Source organism: Cupressus sempervirens, chromosome 7 (assembly GCF_028749045.1).
Source record: "Cupressus sempervirens isolate cs-2001-9-10 chromosome 7, ASM2874904v1, whole genome shotgun sequence".
NCBI classification, from domain to species: Eukaryota; Viridiplantae; Streptophyta; class Pinopsida; order Cupressales; family Cupressaceae; genus Cupressus; species Cupressus sempervirens.
This window is the reverse complement of record NC_143124.1, coordinates 892531131-892555601: the sequence shown is the minus strand read 5'-3', so window position 1 is coordinate 892555601 and position 24471 is coordinate 892531131. Positions and strand designations below refer to the sequence as shown.

The following is a 24471-nucleotide window of genomic DNA, read 5'->3' as shown; positions in this document are numbered from 1 at the left end:
TGTGCTAGACTCCCACTTAATGATGTCTCCCTCTCAATAGGGAGATTCGTACTATTAGAAAGTAAAGTCCCCAACATAACTGAGAGAGGGGTATTTCAATTATGCAATTAAAACAACTCTCAATAGCTTTATTAATTCTGAAACATGTAAACAATAGATCCAACAACCATAGAAAGATAACCGTGCATAATAACACCAAATATGTTAACTAGGGAAGCCCTTGATCAAAGGCAAAACCCCAGGGAATGAAGCCCACAAGATGATGTACTAATATAAAAGTTCCTAGTGAAAGGATAGACAATGTTAGGAGCCAATGAAATACAATCAGTACATATGAGTCCCTGCTAGAAGACTTTGAATCCTTGTTAGAAGATTCCAACTATGTTAGGAGTTGTGCCCACCCTATTAGGAGTTGAAAGGAGGATAATTGAACCCACTATCCAAATAGCCTCAAAATGTCTTCACCAAACAATCTTCATGATAACCTATCCAAGTTTTGAACTAACTAAACAACAACTTCTTTGCTAATGCAATTCCTTTGAAGCTCATAGTACATCCTCAAAATCAATATTTTCTCTAACATTAGCCAAATTGGCATTCAAGTTCACACAACGATCTCACTAATCACAAACCACACTTTACCACAAGGAAATGACCTTTCCTTTATACCAAGTCCGAAAACAAGTATTGAGTCAGCCTTTAGGCTTTCTCAATTTACAATGAATAATACAAGACATCTTTAAGATATTATAATACACGTTACATTACAATAAAACTCTTTCCTTAAAGCTTTTTTACAATACTTGGCTAACAAAAAACAACATGCTAAACAATCTCCATAAGTCGGCTCAAGTTGCATATCTGATTTCACCATCTAGAGCATAGCATCTTGAACATGTCTCTAACCATCCTCTAAACGCCCTCAACCAAATTCCATCTCAGCCAAAAGATACAAATGATTTACCAGTACCTGCTTTCCAAAACACTCTTTAAAAGCAACCTTCAACAAACATCGCATAACTCTATCATTACTGTTAATTTCTTTAGAGGACTGTTGCAAATGCACTAAGCACTACCATGAATTTGGTATGTGTTTTCCAAATGCAACAATCACTTACATTTATATTGTGTATAAGCCATGAATAGACATGTCCCTTCATGAGACATGTCTATTCATTAATCAAATAATTTATATAATAATATATTTAATCATATATATATATATATATATATATATATATATATATATATATATATATATATATGTCTCTCATATATTTATATCTTAATTTTATCTCATGTAATTATATATATGTTTATCTGAGAGAAGTTATCAAACATCAACACTCCCTTTTAGCTAGGGAGGATAAACACACATATTACCTCAAAGTAATATCAAGTTAGCAAGATTAAGGATATCTTTGATCAGAAGTTATCCATCATTTTGATATCACATTTGATATCAAGAGTATTGGTCTCCCAAAATATCAACATATGATATTCACCAAATCCTTAACAATGTTTGATATCACATCTAATATCATGAGTATTGGTCTCGTAGAATACATGAAATTGTTTGATCTCACATCTGATATCATGAGCATTGGCCTCCCAGACTAAAAATAAGGTTTTGATATCACATCTAATATCAAGAGTATTGGTCTCCCAAAATATCAATGATATTCACCAAATACTCTTTGACTAACAGTCTTCGAGAATGTTGAGATGCAAGACATTCACCATATACTCAATTTGTTTGATCTCATAATACAAGTTTGTAAGATCGTCACCTTGCAGTAACTTTTGCAAATACGAGTCACATCATATGAAAGTCGTCACTTCCTCATGATGTGCACAGGGGGTTAAACCCATTAAAATCACAGTCACAAGATATATATTCATGAATTATAGTCCTCTTGACTGTTACAATATATTGATCACCGGAGAATCCATCTCAACATGGTCTACTCTCTCTGAATCAATATGATCAAGATCTCTAAAGGTTGATTGAATAATATCCTCTATCTGCTCCTTCAGACGAATGTGTCAGACTCCCTCTGAACATCAATCTTCTGAGCTTCTTGCCTTTAACAAGGTGTCAAACTTCCTCTAAAATCTTATATCCATCATTTTTCCTGCAATAACAATCTCAAAGGAAAAGACCAAGGCACATAGCTTTTCTAGTTTTAGACATTTGTCTTACTTTAATGACTCTCATCACAATAATTATTTATCAATTGGTTATTATGATTACTTATTAATCATATTTATCATTAAATAAATGACATAAATATGTATGATTATATTTATGACGTATCCCCTTTTTAATTATTAACTCATACTTTTAATAATTAAGAACAATTCAAAGTAATACTCATATATCTAATAACATATTAAGATAGAAGTAACTTGCAATTTAAAATCATATACTACATGTCCTTATGAATGCCACGTCATTCACCTTCCTTTAATTTACCCCCATTTAACCACAACTCGGTTGTCATTGAGTCCCTTCATACCCGCAAGACATGTGCGATGGTTTGAGGAGGGAATTATACCTTCTTGTGTTGGGTGCTCCCTCTTGAATTCGAACAGTTGGTATAGTTCATGATATGTTGTCCAAACATTTCCCACTTTGGAGGGATCCACATCATTTCCTTCTTTCGCTATTTCTTTCATTATTCCAAGTGGTACGAGACAATGAGTAAGGTATTGTCCAATTAATATTCTTTCTCAAGTTCTATAGTTTTTGAATCTTTGGATAAAGACCATATCAATAATATTATGGTGCGGACCTAAGCCAAAAGACTCTAGATCACTGCTCGACTGCTTCATGCTTTTATGACTTTGATCTCCAAGTGATGCGAGGAACAAAAAAAAAGAACCATGCTTTCTGAAATTTCAATCATTGACAGAGCTCTCCACTTTTGTATCCTTGAATTAGAACAGGTTGACTATTAACGATACATAAGCGGAATAAACTAGAGATTTACATCAGTTACATACTTATTTCATCATAGCAGAGTAAATTTGCTTCAAGAAGACATCACGGAAATATTAGAAGTCACATCTAAAAGAATAAATAAATTATTTTATTATCATCAACATATTTTCATCGTTGCCTCTTGCTATCATTCATGTCATTTTGGTTGCTGCCATTTGTAGGTGTATTGAATTCAACACTTGTACTTTGCACAACATACGTGGAGCTTGAACAACCATTGTGCTTTGTTATTTGCTTTGAACAAATCATTATTGTTTAGGGTGTTGTTTCTTGTGAGCCGACTATTGTGAAATCATTGTGAAAAGAGGTTTATTGTAATGTAATGTGTATTGAAATATCTTATAGATGTCCTCTATTATTCATTGTAAATTGAAAAAGCCTCAAGGCTGACCTAATACTTGTTTTAGGACTTGATATAAAGGAAAGGTCATTTCCATGTGGATTAGTATCCAGTGCGAATAGTTATTGTGTATACGAACTTGAATGCAAATTCAGCTAAAGTCAAAGCAAAGATTGATGTTGATTAATGTACTATGAACTTCAAAGGAATTGTATTGGCAAAGAAGTTGTTTAGTCAATCCAAAACTTGGATAGAATATCCTAAAGATTGTCTAGTGAAGATTGCTTGAGGCTATTTGGATAGTGGGTTCAGTTGTCCTCCTTTCAACTCCTAACAACGTTGGCACAGCTCCTAACAAAGTTGGAATCTTCTAACAAGGATTCGAAGTCTCCTAACAAGGACTCGTATATCCTAATTGTATTTCATTTGCTCCTAATAGAGTCTATCCTTGCACAAGGAACATTTGTATTAGTACATCATCTTGTGGGCATCATTCCACTGGGGTTTTCCCTCTGATCAAGACTTTCGCTCGTTAACAAATTTGGTGTTATTGTGCACAGTTACCTTTCTATGGTTGTTGCATCCATTGTTTACATGTTCCAGAATTAATAAAGATATTAAGAGTTGTTTTAAGTATATAACTGATTTGCCCCACCTCTCAGTTATCTTGATGGACTTCACTTTCTAACACGCACAACCCAACTCTAATATGCTAACTGAGCCAAACACATCTACCTTCGCAGCTCTGGAAATCTTCACAAAATAAGGTATATGTTGACATCAATGACAAACACTGTCACGAATGCAACACATAAGCACTGAATCATGTCTCCAACAATGCTATGATACTCCCCTACAGAAATACCATCAGCATTCATGCTTACACATACAACATTAGAATTTAATATGCTAGAATTGGATTTAGCTAATTTCAATACTCCCTCTTATAATTTCTGATTTGTCCTCAATTAACAGATATAAACATTCACAGCATAGAAGTTAGAATAGTTCATATGCTCCAATCCGTAGTATATTCTTAAATCCTTTACTCATTTTATTGAGCTCGATGCAATTTCAAGAGCGAACCCATCTCAATTCATTATGTTTCCATTAGAATGTTAAGTGTTGCTGCACAGATGAAGTCTCTATCCAAAACAGTCATATTGATGTTTTTCTTTGGACAACCTTAACTTGGAGATAAAACATAGAAGCTTTAGTAGTTTCTTCCTTTATGTAATTTAATTGTTGTTCCATGAGCTTTAAACATATCAGATCTTCTAAGCTTGCAGAACTCATTAATATTGCTTAAACCAGTTGCAACCACCGTTTGAAAGAGAAACCTAGAGGTTTTATACAATTTCCCTTTTTTACAGTGATAGTTGGTCAAGGTATTGTAAGTGACCACATCAGGGAGTGCAACCATTCCTCTTTATAGAGGTTTTAATAATTGCTTTGAATCCTTTGGATTTCATGACTCCTTAATCTTTCCAAATCACAGGCTAGATCTGCAATTAATTCCTAAGGACTTCCATAGCTGTTTCATATCTATTAGAGGTCTACCAACTAGTTGCTATACTTATTGAGCACTCTCAAGAGATCTGCCATCAACTAGTAGCAACTCCATTCTGCCCTAGTTGTAGTTTAATGCAATTACTTGAAGAGATTCTGATGTGAGTTAACTGTTCTTTCCAGAAGCTCAGTTTTGCATGAACAAGAACATAGAATGACAGCACAGGATAATTTCAATCCATGTCATCCTCTAATTTGTTGTTCATAACAAGAATTTATATTGCAGGGGATTTCATTTCCTTCTTCACATACTAAAAGAAGCATACAATTTTCTATCCTCATACAATGGAGTACATTTCATTTGCACATTTCTTAAAGTTAAAAGAATTCTGATTTCTGGGATTAAAATCAGACTGTAATAATTGATTGCATCTTAAGAGTCAGACTGCTAAAAATCAAGCCAGATACACCATAGGTATTATCCAAGGCAAAGACACGCAACTAGCACAAATACCAAATAAATCTCCGCAAGACAATGAACCAATAGGCAGTGTTTTGAATATATCCATTGTAGAACTCTAACATGTCTTCTCAATGCCTGGAGGATGTTCATAGAATGCCACAAGCAGTCTCCAGAAACTCTAACCACAACATCAACTTGTTGAAACTGCAACTATGCTTCCTGCATATTCCTAGAATTGATAGCAGCCAGATGCTAGACGGAAGGTATTTGTATAGGCTACCCCTTCCTTGAACGTGTCAGTTCCTTTATATCTGTTCAAAGCTCTAGCAATTCTAATCCGATGACTAATCACCTTGGGAAGTGATTGAATAAAAAATCACCAAACTTCTTTGACAGCCACTCCACGTTTTTGTTATTGCCACAAGTTGCCTTACAATTTGTGATGGTCTGTAGCGACGGTCTAATGTCCTTCCTTTCCTCAGAACAGTTGAGACGCGCTCTAACAATGATGTTGGTTCTTCCCAGTCATTCACGTCTTGCACCACTATTTTTATTTCAGCACACACAGCCCAACAGTGGTTTGAGCATTCCCACACCCCTTCGAATCACATACACAGTCAAAAAATATAAAGGTCAAATGCGCTTGTGTATTCCAGACCACTATTAACGTGCTTAATTAGAAAGAACGATACTTTAACCGTCTACTCCAGCTTAAGGTTTCTGTCATCACAGTTCCTTAAATACTCTTAAGGATGCCCAGTTGTTCCCAATGCAATACAAGTTCGATCCTAAGCCGGCAGTTAAGTTCTCAGGACCCAGCGTATGAAGTCTTCAACTTTGCAGTAGAAACAACCCCTTTAGATGACACGAACAGCCATTGTTCACCATATTGCATACCACCATTACATACATAGCATTAGTCCTCGATGCTGCTCCATTCTTAACTCAAACATTGCTGTTAGATTTCTCTACAATTCACAGCCTCAATGGACTACTAATCAGAATGCAAACAAGTTCTATTTTTCAATGAATCTGCAACAATATTGATAAGTTCTGACTTATCTGTGTAAGACTGAATATAGATAGAGATCAAATCCTAAAAGGATTCTGCACTGATGATATTTGTGATTTCAATTTCAAGAGGAATAATATTTGAGTTTTGAGTAATCTCAAATCTCAAATTTAATTGGATCTTTCTTACCAAGGCTCTGCTACCATGTTAAATATGATTAAATTTCTTTCAGATTTGATCTATGTCTTTTCTATTTTCAAAATATCATTCTTGCAATCACTGTACTTTTTGGCAGATTATAATCAGAATATTGAATTTGATAAATATGAAGGTGATGTCAAATCAATATTGAGAAATACTGATGATGAATTGGTAAGTCTGAATTTTCTTTAATGGTATTCAATCTACAAGAGCAGAGCGTTTATTGATTTTGATGTCTTGGGGCTCGGACACATGGAAGAGACACATCTCATGAGCAGACATGTCTCCACAAAGTGGACGCATGTCCGTTCATGAGTTGTCTCGTGACTTGTGCCTTTTCATCTCAATTAGACACTCGATCTCTAACCAGGATTTGTTACTTAACAAACACAAATGTTTACCAAGTTCGATCTGATTTGATCTTGCACAATTAAATAGTATCCAATCTGAATATCATCACTGATAATAATGCTCGATCAGGATTGAATATAAACATCAAATAACACTGATCTGCAGTTAATAATGTCTAAATGCAGAGTGATAATATACTTGGAGTATATGGTGTTCCAATCAGATACAAGAATGATAATTTGTTTCCAATATGAAATAATGATGTGACTGAATACAATTAAATATGTGTGTGTGTGTATGTCAGTATACACATGTATGCTGACACACACACACACACATATATCATCAAATCAATCATCATTCCTAGATCTTACCAAAGCTACTATTTATTTAACAGTCTTCACAATTGTTGGAAGCTATAGTTTTATTCTCTGTATAGCAAAACAGATTAATGACGATAATAACCTAATGAACTTATTTCATCAAAAGCAAAAGAATAATTAGGAAAGATCACAGCTGCATGTTTCTTTTCATAAAGATGTGCTATAAGGCCTGAAATTTCCCTGATGACTTCATGAAATGAATTACTTTCATTCTTGCTCATATCCTCCTCTTCAAGCACCAATGATAACCATTTTGATACTCTATCATTAAGGTTCACATACTTTAAAAAGAGAGATCTCTGCATTTTTCTTTGGACATTTTTTTGCATAATTATATGTCCCCTTTCTAACAGAGAATTTAATAAATGATATTGAAATATTAAAATAGACAAATTTGTAAAAAATATGTTTGCTTTCTAAAATAGGAATTAAGAGTAAATAATAATATTAAAATGAGTAAAATGTAAAATGAATATAAATAAAATATGAATTAAAATATAAAAGAATAAAAATAATTAAAATATATTAAAAGATTAACATTAAATTATAATCAACTTTAATAAAGGCTCAAGATGCATGAAATAAAAAGATGAGACTCCCTCCAACATGAGATATAAAAGAAAGAATAGAATAGAATTTGGTAGGTAGACCAAAAAGAAGATAAAGTACATGTATCGAGAGAGACGGAAAGAGACACAGAGGTGAATTACTGACAAAAGGATATGTTTCTTCCCGATAAGATGCAACCATTCAATAACAAGGATATTTAGTGTGGATTATAATTATTCCCAAAAGCATGGAATAGGATAAGAATATATATTTGCATACTTTTCATGGGAGTAATATGAATGGAAAAGGATATTATAATAAATTATAGTTATATATATATATATATATAGGAAGTGGTTTACAAAGATATATATATATATTCTTAATAATGATAATATATTTATTGGAGGTATAAAATTTAACTACATAATTGGAAGATTTAATATATTTGAGACATAAGAATTACATACATACATACATACATATATCAGAATTATATCAGTTATCTTGTATACATATATTTGGGTATATAATTAGACTATATAACTGGAATAATTAATATATTTGAAATTTAAGAATTATATATATATATATATATATATATAACGAAATCAGAATTATATCAGTTATCTTATATACATATATTTGGGTGTATAATTAGACTATATAACTGGAATAAGCAATATATTTGAAATTTAAGAATTATTATATAATATGTTTATGATATATATATATATATAGGAAATCAGAATTATGTTATGTATGTATATATGTATACGAAATCAGAACTATATATCAGTTATGTTATATTGATATATACCAATATTCGAATAGTAATATATACTCAGCTAACTCCTTAATCACTCACTTCTACAACGAAGAGATTCAGAAGGGTCTCAACATGGGTAGAAACCTTGTTGTAGCCCCGCCTGTAGACTGTTTATGTGCCCTAGTCACAGTTTTTCTAACATTTGTCTTAGGGTTAAAGATTCAGAGAGGAGTAAGGAACTAGGACTTATAAGTCAGTAATTTATCCTTTACCTGATTTAAATGCATAAGGATGTATGTTATGTTCTACATATAGTGGTAATACATGAAATATAAACATAAACATATATATATATATATATATATATATATATATATATATATATATATATATCTTGTTCCTTAATCACTCGATAGCCCCTCAAGAGGATAGGTTGGTGTTGTGTAGGGAAGGTGGAGTAAAATTAAATACACAGGAAGTAGGTGAATCTTAAGACAGGATAGGGACACGGTCCTAAAGCCATGAGGGAACTTATTATAGCTTGGCATAAAGCACCCTACAACAAGTAACTCTGCAGTCTCCTTACGGTTAAGTTTAGGAAAAAGGGAAGTGGGCTTAAATATGTTTATTATCAAATGTATTGTGAATTATTCATTGCCTTCTACAGTTGAATTGACTTGGTTGCATAATATTGTGTGTTGAACATTGGAGAATGACAGCCTCATAGTTGTGGACATCACAATAATCTGGAATATTGTTTAATAGGTAATAATAGACCCTCTACCTTAATATTGTTGATCAATTTTACGCACTAAGTGTTTTCCCAAACCATTAAAAGTACACCTCTCGGAAAGGCTTTTACTTGCATGTTGTATTCATTTTGCACAACATTTGTGGCATTCAATTAAACTGATTCATGCATTCCTTGTAAAAAGATTTGATACGATCCTTTGTCGCCCTAGGGCCTATCCTTCAGTTCTGGACTTTTTCTCAGCTACCTGGAGCATCCAGTTGGTTGTTTTGTATATTGTTGCTCTAGTTGTTTTATTTTCTCTCCTTCGACACCATTTGGTATTCCCGCAGTTAGCTTGCCTCTTGCTTTGTTTTGGCAGTCCCTTGGAACCTCTTGGTAGTCTATTGTTGGACATTTAAAAATCTTATCTTATAGATATTTTAAAACAACTCTCTTCATAAAGTTTGAGGGATGCCAAGTTGATAAAATGGTGCCTTGAAACTTTTGGCTTTAACACAATATAAGATAGAGATAGCATAAGATCAATCTATGGAAGTCCAACAAAAAACCATAAAGTGGGTCCAAGAAACTGTTGAAAAAAAGACAGGGGGGCAGCCTAAAGTAGGAACACCAAACAGTGTCCAACAAATAGCAGCAAAAACAAACAAACAAACAACCCAACACAGAAAGAAAGAGAAAGATAAAGGGGAAGGGAGCTCCAACAGGGACAGCATAAGCCCCACTACAAAATATACAGAGCCAAAAGGAAGCCTAGAATAGAAGGGTAACCCAAAAAACTAGTAGGGGAGCTCAATCTGCTTCTGACGCTTCTTGGGAGGGGAAGACAACGAAAAGGACTGCTGCAAGAAAAGGAACCACATCCAAAGTGAATCCCAAAGAACAAGAATGTGATGAGATGACAAGATTGTGTGGTGACATGGTGCTTGAGCTAATGCTGCGGTTAAGTGGTCCCAAAGCCTAGCAGCCTCCAAAATGTAAAGAGCAAGGCACCTATGATCAGCGAATCTGAAAATTGTGAAGAGCACTTGAACCCCCCTGAAAAGGAAATGAAATTTACTTCTAATCTCGTGGTAGAAGCAAAAAATGAAATGCTCCTCAATCTCAGCCTTATCCCTGGCCAGCAAATACATATCAATGCATGGAAAAAATCACGTACCCACATACCGGGTTCTCATATCCGAACCCATCCTTGAACCCGAACCGGTAACTTGGGGCATAAGGTGTTTAATAATATCAACCTCTGAAAAGGAAAAAGGTGAAAACCCTCTACTAGTAAAGACACAACAATGGCAGTCTCTATTAAAAATTAGGATGAATAATGTATTTGAGAAGAAGGAAAAAAGATAGCAAAGCAAATGATGGTTAACCACGGGACTAAATGGATGGGTATAAGATAACAAACAGCTAATCCAGGAGCTCAATGTAGGGCAATATGTTATCAAGCAAATAGCATGCAGTACTACAGTAATAAACATAAAATGAAAAATCAAACCTGCATTCACAAGAAAGGTAGCCTTTGAGATTGTTACGTAGAATCAAGTTATTGACACATTAATCTTTCATTTGACTTAAGCACTTCTGGAGAGGTGGTTGATATTAAAGATGAGGCATATATAAGATCCGTAATTGGCCACAACCAGGGAAAATAGAGATTTGTCATACATCAAAAAGGTAATACCCTATCCCTGAGTCATCGAGGGATTTCACTTAAGACAAGTCAGTAGTACAAAAATAGCAGATCAGTTGTTTTCTTCTAAGAAAAATAGCACACAGCAGTGGTGCATACAATGATGTCATATATCAATGTCTTGGCCAATTATGTTGTCTATGTAAGGAAGAGAGTAGTAGAATCTTTATCATTTTGGATATTCACATGGAGGAATGTGTTTGCATCATCTTTCCTCTCCTAAAGTTTTGTCATTACTCTATTTTGGTTTTCCCCTTGGCACATGACACACAACAATTACTAGAAAGATCATGTTCAGAAGGTCATAAACAAAACAAGTAGCCCATTGAGCCTCTGATTGCTAATAGATACAGGTGGTCATGCTTTTTTCAATGAGCAAAATTCTAGGAGCTCCATCATCCCGTTGGCATTATTCTTTGTTTTTCTTTGAGGTGCTGAAGACAAGGAATGTATTCACATTTGACTAGAATGGCATAGATTGAAAGCGAAAACCTTCTAAAATTCTCATTACATTAATTATTGGGTAACCTCTAGTTCACAATACAAACCTAAGATTACAAATAAGCACACTGCATCTAAATGAAAAAATGGTTGATGAAAATAAAGGTGAACAGAATAAAAACCACACTTCTCCTTGTATATGGATAAATTTAATCATTAAACAAACACATTCCACACTAAAAAGTTGGCTTCACCAATTAACCATTTGTCCTCCAGCAACAATTCCTCTATCCTATCACTTAAATAAAAAGCTCAACTTTAAAGCTACCCGCATGCTACCAAGAGTGTCTATCTTAAAACCCAACTACATTACTTTCCATCACTGTTAAAGTAAATGTAAGTTTATAGTACTTTTTGAAGAGTTGGAAAAGAAACACAGTTAGATCCTACACAACCTAGATATGACCTAGGATGGTTTAAATTACTATGTCAGGTCAGAGACAATGCAACATTTCAATTTACTTGCAACATTTTTTAAACACCTTATTCAACAACTAAAGAATTTTAGACATGTCATGCAGTACAAAAGCCTGATGAAAGCAATGTTTTCAGCCTGTAAATAAATTACATCAAAGTCTGAAAATAATGACTTATTTATGCATACCAAGATTCCAAGATGTTCCTCAGGATTTTTTCTGCAGCAGCATATTCATGTCCACAAATTAGCAGCTTCCCCTGTCAGCTTATTGCCACAGATTACCACAACCAACAACTAGAAGAATTTAGAAACAGCTTGTAAAGTTTTACAATTTAATGATTGCATTAACACACTAATACATGATGAGTGGCTACTTGATTTGTTTAGAAATGGAAAAAAAAAAATTACTTGACGCACTCAATTAAACCAATAACTGTTCTAATTTGAGTGAATATTTTGTTCACTTAGTGATTTTCAAGTAACCAGTGCATTTGGAACTCACCTGGATCCTTAATCTATCATTTTCAATCTTAAAGAGATTGCCTAGCTTTCCCTTGAGCACATCCAAAGCCACTTCAAACTTACCTTGTTGCTCCAGCACAGAAATATATACACGCAAGGCTGCCAAAAAATGAGACTACCAATGAATAATAGACAGTAAATAAGCATTTCCTGACTACCTTAAACATATATATCTTTGTAGAACTTATAAGGTATGCAATATTACCTTCCAATTCAAGCAAGCCATGAGATTCAATGCGTTTTTTAAGTAAAGCTTCTGCTAATGACAACAACTTCTCGCCTCCATTTCCACAAGACACCTAACATATAAAACATTGACAAATCAGGATATAAGCACCTTCTTTATCATAAGGCAAAGGCTTGTAATGAGCTTAGATAGACCATGTAAAAGAGAAAGCATTAAGAACTAGAAGAATGATAAAACAAGGCCCTTGTATCCTAAAAAGATACAGAACAATATTAACACTTTAAATGGCATAGGGACATGTATATCAACCATTGTGTGCTATTAGTGCAAAATCAATCTTATTATACTACCAAATGAAGATCGGCAAAATTGTCTGGCTAAATCCTAAGACATTATTTCCAGAGTGCCCAGGCATTTAATTTTTCTTAAAATGTTTTTGTAAAAACCTCAAATCTGCTTTCAAGATGGATTATTTAAAATGTGATGCAACATTGCCATTTCATATCAAAGAAAGTCATGAATATCTTATTTATGTCACTCTCCTAGGTTGAAATTATATGAACACTTACATGTCAACTGACAAGATTAAAATGAAAGTATAGTCCTCAGAACTTCAAATCTTAGTACCAGCTATCCAAAAGATTCAGATACAAACAAACAAATATAAACATTAGTAATGATATAGCACAGATAGAACAAAATTAGGAAACTGAAGAAGCTGAGATCATAGAAAATTCGACACTTAAAATAAATGAAAACATTAAGATAAACACTGCTACTGAACCAATGATAGCAATAGTAGAAAAAGAACATCAACAAAATATGCCAGACTCATTAGTAGAAAACCAACAAAATGCCCAAAACGTAACTTACAATACAAGTGTAGATTTAAGTATATTTGATGGAGAGGAAATCATGAAGGCGACTGGAATAACAGAGGAAGTGGATGACCTATGTAATAACATCCTGGAGATGGTAGTAGCAAGCATAAACAAGGAAGTTCAAGAGGATTAAGTAATTAACCCACATTTAAATAAATTACAAAACAATCATCAAAATACATCACAAACAGAGATAGTGCAAAAAATAGAAGAAAATATGCTCATTCTACATAATATGATGTCAGATTTAACAATAGTCCATTATGAAGTAAGGGAACAATTAACACAATGGGATATGATGTAGGAATATCAAAAAAAAGATAGCACAACAGGATACAGTGGAAACTGTAAAGGAAAAACAAACTAGCAAACTTTTGGTAACAAATAACCAGAATTCGAATTCTGAATCCATGGATAAACAAGATAAGGAACTCCAAAATAGAGAAAATGACCAAATTCAGGAGGAAAATAATAATAATCCCCCTAGCCAGGTTGGAGGATACAATGCAGAAGTTTTCCTATCAAATATAAATCTGTTGAAACATATGAGAAAGCAGAAAATCTTATGAGAATGCAGAAAATCTTATGAGAATGCAGAAAATCTCAAAAAATTCAATATAGCAGAACAGACATCTCATCATATTCAAGAAGGTAACAATAATCCAAGTTCATCTATAGAAGTAACTAACGAATTATACAAAAAGCAGCTACAGAGTCAAATGGAAGAAACGATAAACTTTCCAATAGAAGTGGTTACACTCTGTAAGTTGATAGGTTGTTCCACAACATTGGAACAAGAAAAAGCTATACAGGACTACGGGGAAATCGTTATCAATCAGATGATGGATAATAATGGCAAAAAATCAGAAGATAAGCTTACCAACACATTAATGGACAATGGACAATGGAAATTCCCCATATGAACAAGAATTATCTACTACAAGAGCAGAAAGAATTTACACGCATCAACTGCTGGAAACCATACAAGGATTACTGAAGTAGAAAACAAACAAAAACAGAAGGAAGATGATCAGCGACAAAAAGTTTAAGACAATAGCATCTTCACAGAGGAAGCAAATGATGAAATAGAAATATTTACCCATATCCTTGAAGAGAAAATCAGAAGAGAAATTGAAAATGAGATGGATCAAGACACAAAGAGACAAGAATTATATGAGGACACATTTAAGATAACCACCTCAGATAAGAAACTTGGGACTGTTGCAACTTTAGAAGGTTTAGATTCATATATAATAGCGAAAAAATCAGAAGGGCAGGAAATCATTAGTTGAACTTAGAAATATAGATGGAACAACCGAAAATCAGATCAAACTAACTACTTTATCTTGTGTAGGGAAGGGGAAGGACCTTCCCAACGGCCACTGAAAATCACTACCTAGAATGTTAGGGGAATAAATTCCCCTAACAAAAAAAGAATATTAATGTGAAATTTGAAATCATTTAACTCAGAAATTATAATCCTCCAAGAAACTAAACTAAACCAAGAAGAAGAGAAAAATATTAATCAAAAACTAGGCATACGAAATCTGTATGGGTAGAATTTATAGGAGCCTCAGGATGTTTAGCAATATTGTGGGATCCTAGGATAATAAGCTTTGAACCTACAATTTTAGAGCCAAATTAGCTTTCTAGAAAAATAAATAGTATAAGCAGTAACTTAAGTTTCTGAGTAAGCAATATTTATGGCCTAACTAGTACTAGTAAAAAGCTAGAATTATGAGCAGAAATAGAGAGGTACATTAATAACAATAATATTGAAACACACATCTTGGGAGGGGATTTTAATCCAATTCTACATTGTAGTGAGAAATATGTAGAATCTATATATATCTCACAATTACAAAAGGATTTCAATAAATGGATTCTTAACAGCAATCTAATGGATCTTAAAACTAGTAATGGTATTTATACATGCAATAATAGGAGAGCAGGTCTTAGTCAAATAGCGGAGAGACTGAATAGGTTTTTATTCAAAGGAGATGTTAGCAATTACAATTTCACACTTGAAGCAGAAATTTGAACCAATGCTGGATTGGATCATTTCCCAGTAAGATTAGCAATCATTGAGCCTGATAAACCATCTAGGAATCCATTCAAATTTAAAAATCGGTGTTTTCAATATTAGATTATACTAATTTAACAAAAAATTGGTGGAAAGAGGATTTGTTTTAAGGATCCAAGATGTTTTGTTTCATCTCCAACCTCAAATCTCTCAAAAACAAAATCCTAAAATGGAACAAGGAACATTTCAACAGTATTTTTTAGGAGAAAATTAAAGTAGAACAAGACATAAGTATACTCAATGAAGAAATAATAAGAGTAGGAATGAATGAGGAAAGATATTAGAAGAAAAAAGAGTTGTTTATTACAAGGAAAAAGAGTTGTTGGCTAAACATGGAGACATTATAGCAAAAGAATAAAGCTTTTGGAAACAAAAATAAGGGAATCATGGCTTTCTGAAGGCCATAAAAACACGAAATTCTTCCATAATAGCACCAAACAGGAATATAAATAGAATAACCAAAACCAAAGACGAAAAAGGCAATATAATAGAAGAACAAGACAAACTGATATAATATGTAAAATACTATCAAAACATTCTTAATAACACAGCAGGATCTAGTCTGAAAGCACAACAAGAGATGCTAAACTCAATTCCTAAATTAATTACTAAGAACAATAACAAATGGCTAAATAGTAAATTTTCTCTTACAAAAATTAAAGAAGCAGTCTTTCAACTATATCTGCACAAAGCTTTAGGCCCGAACTGTTTTAATGCAACTTTTTTCGAAAGTGTTGACACATTATAGGAACAGAATTACATAAAGCTATAGAAGCCACCCAAAATTCAAGAAATATCTTTTCAGAAACTAACAAAACATATTTAGCCTTTATTCCAAAAAAACAATTCTACAAAACCAGGGGAATTCAGACCTATTGCTTTGTGCAATACAATATATAAAATACTATCTAAAGCAACAGCAAACAGACTTAAACAACTATTACCCAAAATCATCTCAAAGGAACAAACAAGTTTTCATCCAAATAGATCAAATTTGAAGGAATAATAACTGCCCACGAAATTAAACACACAACCCAAATAAATAAAGAACCTTCAATGCTGATCAAACTTGACATCCAAAAAGTTTACGACAAAGTAGATTGGAAAATTTAATGCAAATGTCTAGAAACATTTGGCTATTCTAAAAGATGAATAGATGTGATTTTTAGCTTCATATCAACCCCCAAAATCACCATCCTCCTAAACAGAAGCCAAGAAGGTTTCTTAAGATATCACAAGGGATAATACAGGGGGATCCAATTTCCACTTTTCTTTTCTTTTTTTTACAAATGCAGAAGTTTTGGGAAGATTAATAGAAAAAGCACATCAGGAATGAAAAAATTAAAGGACTAAAAGTTACCAACAATGCTCCTAACATTACTCATCAACAATTTGCAAATGATACATTTCTTCTTGGAGTTGGCACAAAAGATGAAGCCAAAAAAATCAAACTCATCCTTGATCAATATATGAAACCCTTGGGTCAAAGCGTGAATGAAAAAAAATTCTTAAACACTAAACCACAGAGAAAACAAGAGACATGTAAGATATTGGGATTCAAAATAGGAATTTTTCCATGTAAATATCTTGGTATACCCTTAGACACGGGAGTCAAATGTAATAAATTATGCGATACGGTAATATCTAAACTTCACAAAAAAACAGACAGTTGGAAAGGAAAATCGTTGTCAAATGCTAGAAGAGCAACCATGATTAAATCAATACTTACAACCATTCAGACATACCAAATGTCGGTCTTACCCAGTTCAGATAGTGTTAATAAAAGTCTAGATTCAAAATTAAGGAATTTTTTTAGCAAGGTACATTGGAAAATAGAAAATTGACAATGATTAAATGGGAAAATATCTGTAAGCCCATAAAGGATGGAGGTCTAGGAAAAAAAAATTTCAATGGCAAAATATGGCACTAGGAGAAAAGCTAGTCTGGAACACATTTCGAGAACCTCATAGAAAATGTCAAATGGGTATCGATTCTTTTAAACAAATATATTTTAGGAGTTGACCTATCAATATTTTCAGATCTAAAACCCACCAAGGGATCACGCATATGGAATTTCATTATGATATGTATAGACATCACTAATGACAAATTAACATGGGGAGATTGTTAGCATGATTGACACGTTGCATTCATGACTGTGTTTGTCATTGATGTCAACATAGTTTCTATGAAGGCTGACAAAGTAGCAGACAGAGAACGAGGTCATACGGACTATGTATTTATAATCAGGTCAAGTACAATTAAGGACGTATTCTACACTGTATCCTAATGACGTGGATAAGTGCGCATATAGAGTGTCGAAGACGTGCAGAAGAGATGCTTGATTTACAAAAGCCAGTAAGCAGATAGAGTAGCTGATAAGTGGTTTGTGATGATTGATTTGTATCTCTCAACAAGGATAGAATCATGATACGCATATTTAGACTATAACAATAGATAGCCTAATGATGACATCAGCGAGTGTGCAAGGTCTAAGGTCGCACGTGTGGAAAGTTGTAAAGACTGTGAGCCGACAATGATTTGTAATTAAGAAAAGATGTGAAGTTTTGTATTATCTTAATGAGGTCCTACTACAATTAATTGGGAGAGCCTCAAGGCCAACTCAAGAAATTATTTTGAGGATAAGGTATAAAGGAAGGTTATTTTCCTTTTAAGAAGTGTAATTTTGATAATAGAAGCACAAATTGTGAAAGTGATACGCGAAGATGGTAAATGTGTGTAAGCAATCCAAGGGATTATTTGGATGCGAAATTGATAATCTAGTATTGAGATTAGAAGAGGTTTGGTATGGTCAAGAGGACAGAGGAGTTGAGATTATTCCATTTCTATTATTCTGCAAGGAATAATACAGAGATCAGTTGGACAGTGAATTTGGTGATCTTGCCCCTAAAGTTGTTTGGACAATGGGTCTGTCATGTCCCCTTCTCAGCGCTAGTGTTTTAGCGCCAGGTTAATCTATCTCCAAATCCAGATAGATTAACAGCATTATCTAACAGGATGCCTATTGGTCACAATGGAGGTTTAATTTTATATATTTCAGAACTTTATTAAAGTGTGCGGAATAAAGTCACTTTATGTAATAAAGTTATTTACTTTATAAAGTGGCTTTAAGTGACTATAGGACGAAAATAGTGTTTTTATCCCACATTCATTGCTCCTTGTGTTTTTCCCTCACTTCGAGGTTATAAAAGAAGAGCTTGTATTGGGATTTGAACACACCAGAATTTATGAACTGAATACACTGAAGTTTTGGCTGCTTTAATGTGACTGGTCTGAGACTTTGAGGACGAAAACCCTCAGGGCTGGAAACTCTAGGGAAGTTGGACGATAACCCAATCTCCCTTGTTCAATTGGTATTGTTTGGGCAGAAAATCGACAAAGATAGGAGGTTTCAGTTCAGGAAATGAAGTAAGTACAGTCTAGTATATGTATTTGAAAAGGTTGAATACAGGTGAATAATAGCAGGTACCGAGATAGAGATCCTTACAGCTAGGTAACTCTATATTGGGTTGACGAAGCAACTAACAAAATAGCCCTATCGTATACTTTCATGAGGTGATTTTCCTTAGGCGACTTCATTTATATATCGCGTGATAGCTTGGGGTCACATTTTTAACGCCCACTGATCTTGGAAACCCAAGCCGCTGCATATAATACAAGAACAGGTCTATGACGTGAGGCTTCTACCACTCACATTCGACAGTTTGAACATGCGACGGGATTGTGGAGAAACAGTACACAGTCAGCCACCCTCCATACCATATCGTGAGCAACTCACACTAGGCCGTTGAGGCATCTACACTCACTCAGAACAACTAGAAGATATTTGGTGTGGTTACTAGCAGCATTGCCCAGTCGGATATTACACAAGTTAACGTGGAGGAGCTTACTACTGTTGTTGACTATCAATATATACATTCACGAGTCTGTTACTACCTTGCCTTTGAATTTCATTTTTGAGTGTCATATGTAGACTCAGTTTAATTGGTAAGCACATCAGTTTAAGGATAAGTCTGTGTTCAGATTTTCAGTCTGATTTAAAAGATGAGTACATTGACATCAAGTTTATGATTTTTTGGGCAGTAAACATTCTTGAATATTAAATTAAAAAAGGTAAAGATATTTACATATTCCCATGTTATGATTATGGTCCAACTATTTGACGAAATTACTGCAATATTAACAAATAGTTAAATCAAACCAATCAAAGAGTTTATTACAGTGGTATCAGAGCCACAAGACCTACTATCTTGTGGGTAATAATAAAAAATTTTGCAGACCATTATCACCCTAAAATGATAGCCAGGAATGAATAGAAGATAACATAAATTCAATCACCTACAGCCAGAACAAGCAAACTCTTCAGTACATATTGAAATTGAAGACAATTTTTTTGTTGATGAGGAAATAACTTTTGGAACAAGTGAACAATTTGATATTACTCAAACAATTGATCATTTGGGACAGGCTGAACCAAAAAACAACATTCAAATGGCACGTAATGACGATGAACAGGAAAGGGAAGTCCAGGAAACATTACAAGCTATTAGAGATGGGCAGAACAACATTGCAAATGCTCTTCAGCAATTAGCAGGTACTACGCACAGTTGCTTCCAATCCATAAAAGGGCTCCTAGCCATCGCAGTGGAGGTGGTAGTATAGTTGGATCTCCCCGAGCAGCTAGAGCTCCCACACATAACACGGACAGGCCCTTAAGCCGGTTTTTAACGTAGAAAAAGTTGTACCACCAGCAGCTCCAAATTTATTACCAAACAATGTGATGGCAACGTTTGATGAGAGGGATTTGTTTTCGGATCCAGTTAAACAAAACCTGACCTTTGTTTAGTATCTAAATCAAAAAAGAGAGGCTAATAGGCAGCAGCAAGATCGGAGACCAAGAGCATCTAACAGGGATCTAAAACATGTTATGAACAAACTAATTCTCCCCACCTTTGATGGCCAGACATCTGCTAGAACGTGGATTCACAAGCTGGATACCTATTTGACACTTACGCCCATGGCTGAAGTGGAAGCCATCAGAATTGCGACCATGCACCTAAAGGGAGCCGCGTACGATTGGTGGCATCATGGACTAGTCACCCAAAATCATGGCCTCATAACTTCATACGAGATTTTCAGCTCCAAGCGGATTACTCGCTTTGACAGGAAAGATGTTGAAGTCTATTATAAGGATTTGGCTCAGTTACGTCAGAGTGGATCTTTAGATAAGCATATTGATGAGTTTCAACGTATATCAGTTATGGTGCCAGACATGTCAGAGCAGCGAAAAGTGATGTTATTCACAGAGGGGTACAGGACAGGTTTAGAGGTTTGGTTAAGGTCCTTAAACCAAACACCCTGGATGATGCAATCAAGATAGCTCATGATTTGGATTCACCTTCATCAATATTACAGCCTCCAAAGAAACCTTGCAGGGGATTTACATTGAGCCAAGGAAACAAAAACCAGTACAAACCAAATCCTCCCAAATTGGAATTTGAAACGCGGAATGAACTCAGGAGGAAGAAATTGTGCTTTACTGGCAAGGAGCCTTGGACACCTGATCACAGATGCCTTGGGAAAGGCAAGATACATTATGTTGAGGTTCTCTCCGAGGATGAAGGGGAGAAACAGAAAGGTGAAGTTGTTGAGAACAGTGAGGAAGAAGAAGTTGAAGAGCAGCCCCTTAAAGATAAGAAGAAGAAAAACGTCACGAAACAGCGTCCAATTATAGCCACTCTTTCTAGTGATCTGGCATGTCATCCTTTTAGAGTGAAGGGTGTGGTTAAGGGACAGCACATTGTTTGCCTCTTGGATACAAAAGCCTCTCATAATTTCATTAGTACACAGATGGTATCTAGGAGAGGTTTGCAGACAGTTGACACTCCCGAGTTTGATGTGAAGGTAGCAGTCGATGAAGTGTTGAGGCGTACGGAGAAAGTAGCAAGTCTTCAGATACAGTTTGACGATTATCTTTTTGGAGACTGATTTCTATGTTGTTGATTTGGATGGTTTGGATGCCATTCTGGGCAGACAGTGGTTAAGGACTCTTCGCGGGTGCACTTTTGATCACGAGACCATGCAGTTGGAATTCTCACAAGGTGATCGATTAGTAGTACTAAAAGCCATACCAGATAGTGGACCTAGATTGATTACAACTCACAAGATGGAGGCCATTTTGAGACATGATGATATAGAGTGGGCGACACAGTGTTTCATCTCTTCAAAGGAGACACAAGATACATGGCAGCAATATCATTATGACATTCAAACAATTGTAGATAAGCACAGGAGAGTGTTTGAGGATATACCTCCGGGGATCCCACCAAATAGAGGCTTCGATATTATTATTGAGCTAGGGGAGGGTGCCAAACCCGTCATTACTACCCCTTATCGTCACCCCAGGCACTACAAGGAAGAGATAGAGAAGACGATCAAGGAGCTTTTAGATATGGGGCGTATTAGACCTAGCTCTAGCCCCTTTGCCTCTTCAGTGATGTTGATTAGGAAGAAGGACAGCACCCTTTGGATGTGTATAGACTACCACGCCCTGAATAAAAGAACCATTAAAAACAAGTATTTGATTCCCCGCATTGATGAGTAACTGGATGAGATCCAGGGCGCAGTTTATTTCTCGAAGATAGACCTTCGATCAAGATACCACCAGATTTGAGTCCGAGAGGAGAATGTGCATAAGACAGCTTTCAAATGCCACTACGGACACTACAAGTTCTTGGTGATGCCATTTGGGCTCACTAACGCACCTACCACTTTTCAGTCGGGCATGAACCATATTTTCAAAAAACAGCGAAGGAAGAGTGTATTGGTTTTCGTTGATGACATTTTGATCCTCAGCAAGACTTGGGAAGAACATTTGCAGCATTTGGATGAGGTCCTTAGTCTCATGGAGGAACATTTCCTATTCGCAAAAGAGTCTAAGGGCAAATTTGGGCTAACCGAGATTCTCTACTTGGGGCATGTGATCAGTGCCGAAGGGGTTAAGGTGCATCAGGAGAAGATACAGGGGATTCTGGATTGGCCACCACCGAGAGATGTATCTGAATTGCGGGGTTTTCTTGGTCTTTGTTCCTATTATCCGCAGTTCGCCAAAGGTTTTTCCCAGGTAGCAGCAACCCTTACCGATCTGACAAGGAAAGGGGCATTTAGTTGGACAGAGGATTCTGGGGCAACGTTTGATAAACTGAAACAGGTGATGAGTACATGTCCAGTGCTAGCACTTCCTGATTTTTCTAGACCCTTCGTTTTAGAGTGTGATGCTTCGGGAAGCGAAATAGGGGCAGTATTGTTGGAGGATCGTCATCCCATTGCTTTTGAGAGAAGAAAACTTAGGGGCAACGAGTTACTCTACTCCACTTATGATAAAGAGATGCTGGCTATAATGCATGCCTTAGCCAAATTTAGGCAGTGCTTGGTGGGAAGTAAATTTACAGTAAAGACTGATCATAACAACTTACGCTAGTTCCTGGAACAGAAAGAGTTGAATGAAAGGCAACAAAAATGGGTCAGCAAGATACAAGCTTACAATTTTGACATTGAGTATGTCAAGGGGAAAAATAATATAGTTGCTGATGCTCTTTTCCGAAGACCCCCAGTGCTAGAATGTTATGCCATTTCTGAGATTTCAGCAAATTGGAGGTCCCAGCTATTAGTGGAGTATTCCAAAAATGTTCATGCTTGTCAAGTTATGGATGGTATACTTCAGGACGAGCAGTACAAGGTAATGAATGATGTTATATATTACAAAAATAGAATCTACCTAGTACCTAAATCTAAACTAAAGGGGGATATTATGCGCACGATACACGATGTACCATCAGCAAGGCACCGAGGATTTTTAAAACCTACAAGCATATCAAGGAGAGATTCTCTTGGAAGGGGCTAAAGGACGATGTATTGCAGCATGTTAGAGAGTGCCAGACTTGTCAGTAGAACAAGTCTAAACAGGGCTTTCCTGCAAGTTTACTTCAGCCTCTCCCTATTCTAGCTCAGAGGTAGGAGACTATCTCCATGGATTTTATTACCAAGTTGCCTAGGGTCCAAGGCAGTGACTGCATCTTTGTAGTGGTGGACAGATTGACCAAGTACACGCACTTCTTCGTGATCACCACCAATTGGTCAACCTCTCAGGTAGTTGAGTTGTTCTTTCAAGAGGTTTTTCATCTCCATGGATTACACAAGACTATTGTGAGTGATAGGAACAGTAGGTTTCTCAATACCTTTTGGCAGGAGATTTTCAAATTGACAGGGACAAAGTTGACTCCCAGTACTAGCTATCACCCACAAACGGATGGTCAGACCGAAATAGTGAATATGTGGGTGGAAGGGTACTTGAGGAACTACATTGCAAGCCAACAGAGAGCTTGGGTTAAATGGTTGTATTTGGGGGAGTATTGTTATAACACCACTTATCATATGTCCATTCAAATGACTCCTTTCCATGTCCTTTATGGTTACGAGTCCCTTTCTTTTATTGATTTGGCCTTACAGGACAGCAAGGCACCATTGGCCAAAGATTGGATTATGGACCAGCAGGACATCCTCCGAGCTCTCAAAGATAATATTCAGCAAGACAGAACCAACAAAAGTCATACGCTGATCGACATTGTATTGAGCAAAGTTTTGAAATGGGTGACAGAGTTTTTCTTCATCTATAGCCATACAGACAGAGCTCCTTGAAGAAAAGCGAGTCAGAGAAACTTAAGCCTAGATTATACGGACCTTATTGTATCACCAAGAGGGTAGGAGAGGTTGCTTATGAGCTGGATTTTCCAGATGACAGCCGAATCCACAATGTTTTTCATGTTTCATGCCTTAA

At 35.4% G+C, this 24471-nt stretch overlaps 1 protein-coding gene across 1 annotated transcript in view; it reads right to left on the bottom strand.

The window, feature by feature from the left end:
• Positions 1-24471, bottom strand: part of LOC149550369 (Tetratricopeptide repeat (TPR)-like superfamily protein) — a 126282-nt gene that overhangs the window by 65351 nt on the left and 36460 nt on the right. The window contains exons 5-7 of the mRNA XM_089793396.1: positions 12669-12762; positions 12444-12562; positions 12128-12198 (exon numbers count right to left, since the gene is read on the bottom strand). Of these exons, the coding sequence (XP_089649522.1) occupies positions 12128-12198; positions 12444-12562; positions 12669-12762 (284 nt within the window). The remainder of the gene's footprint in view (positions 1-12127; positions 12199-12443; positions 12563-12668; positions 12763-24471) is intronic.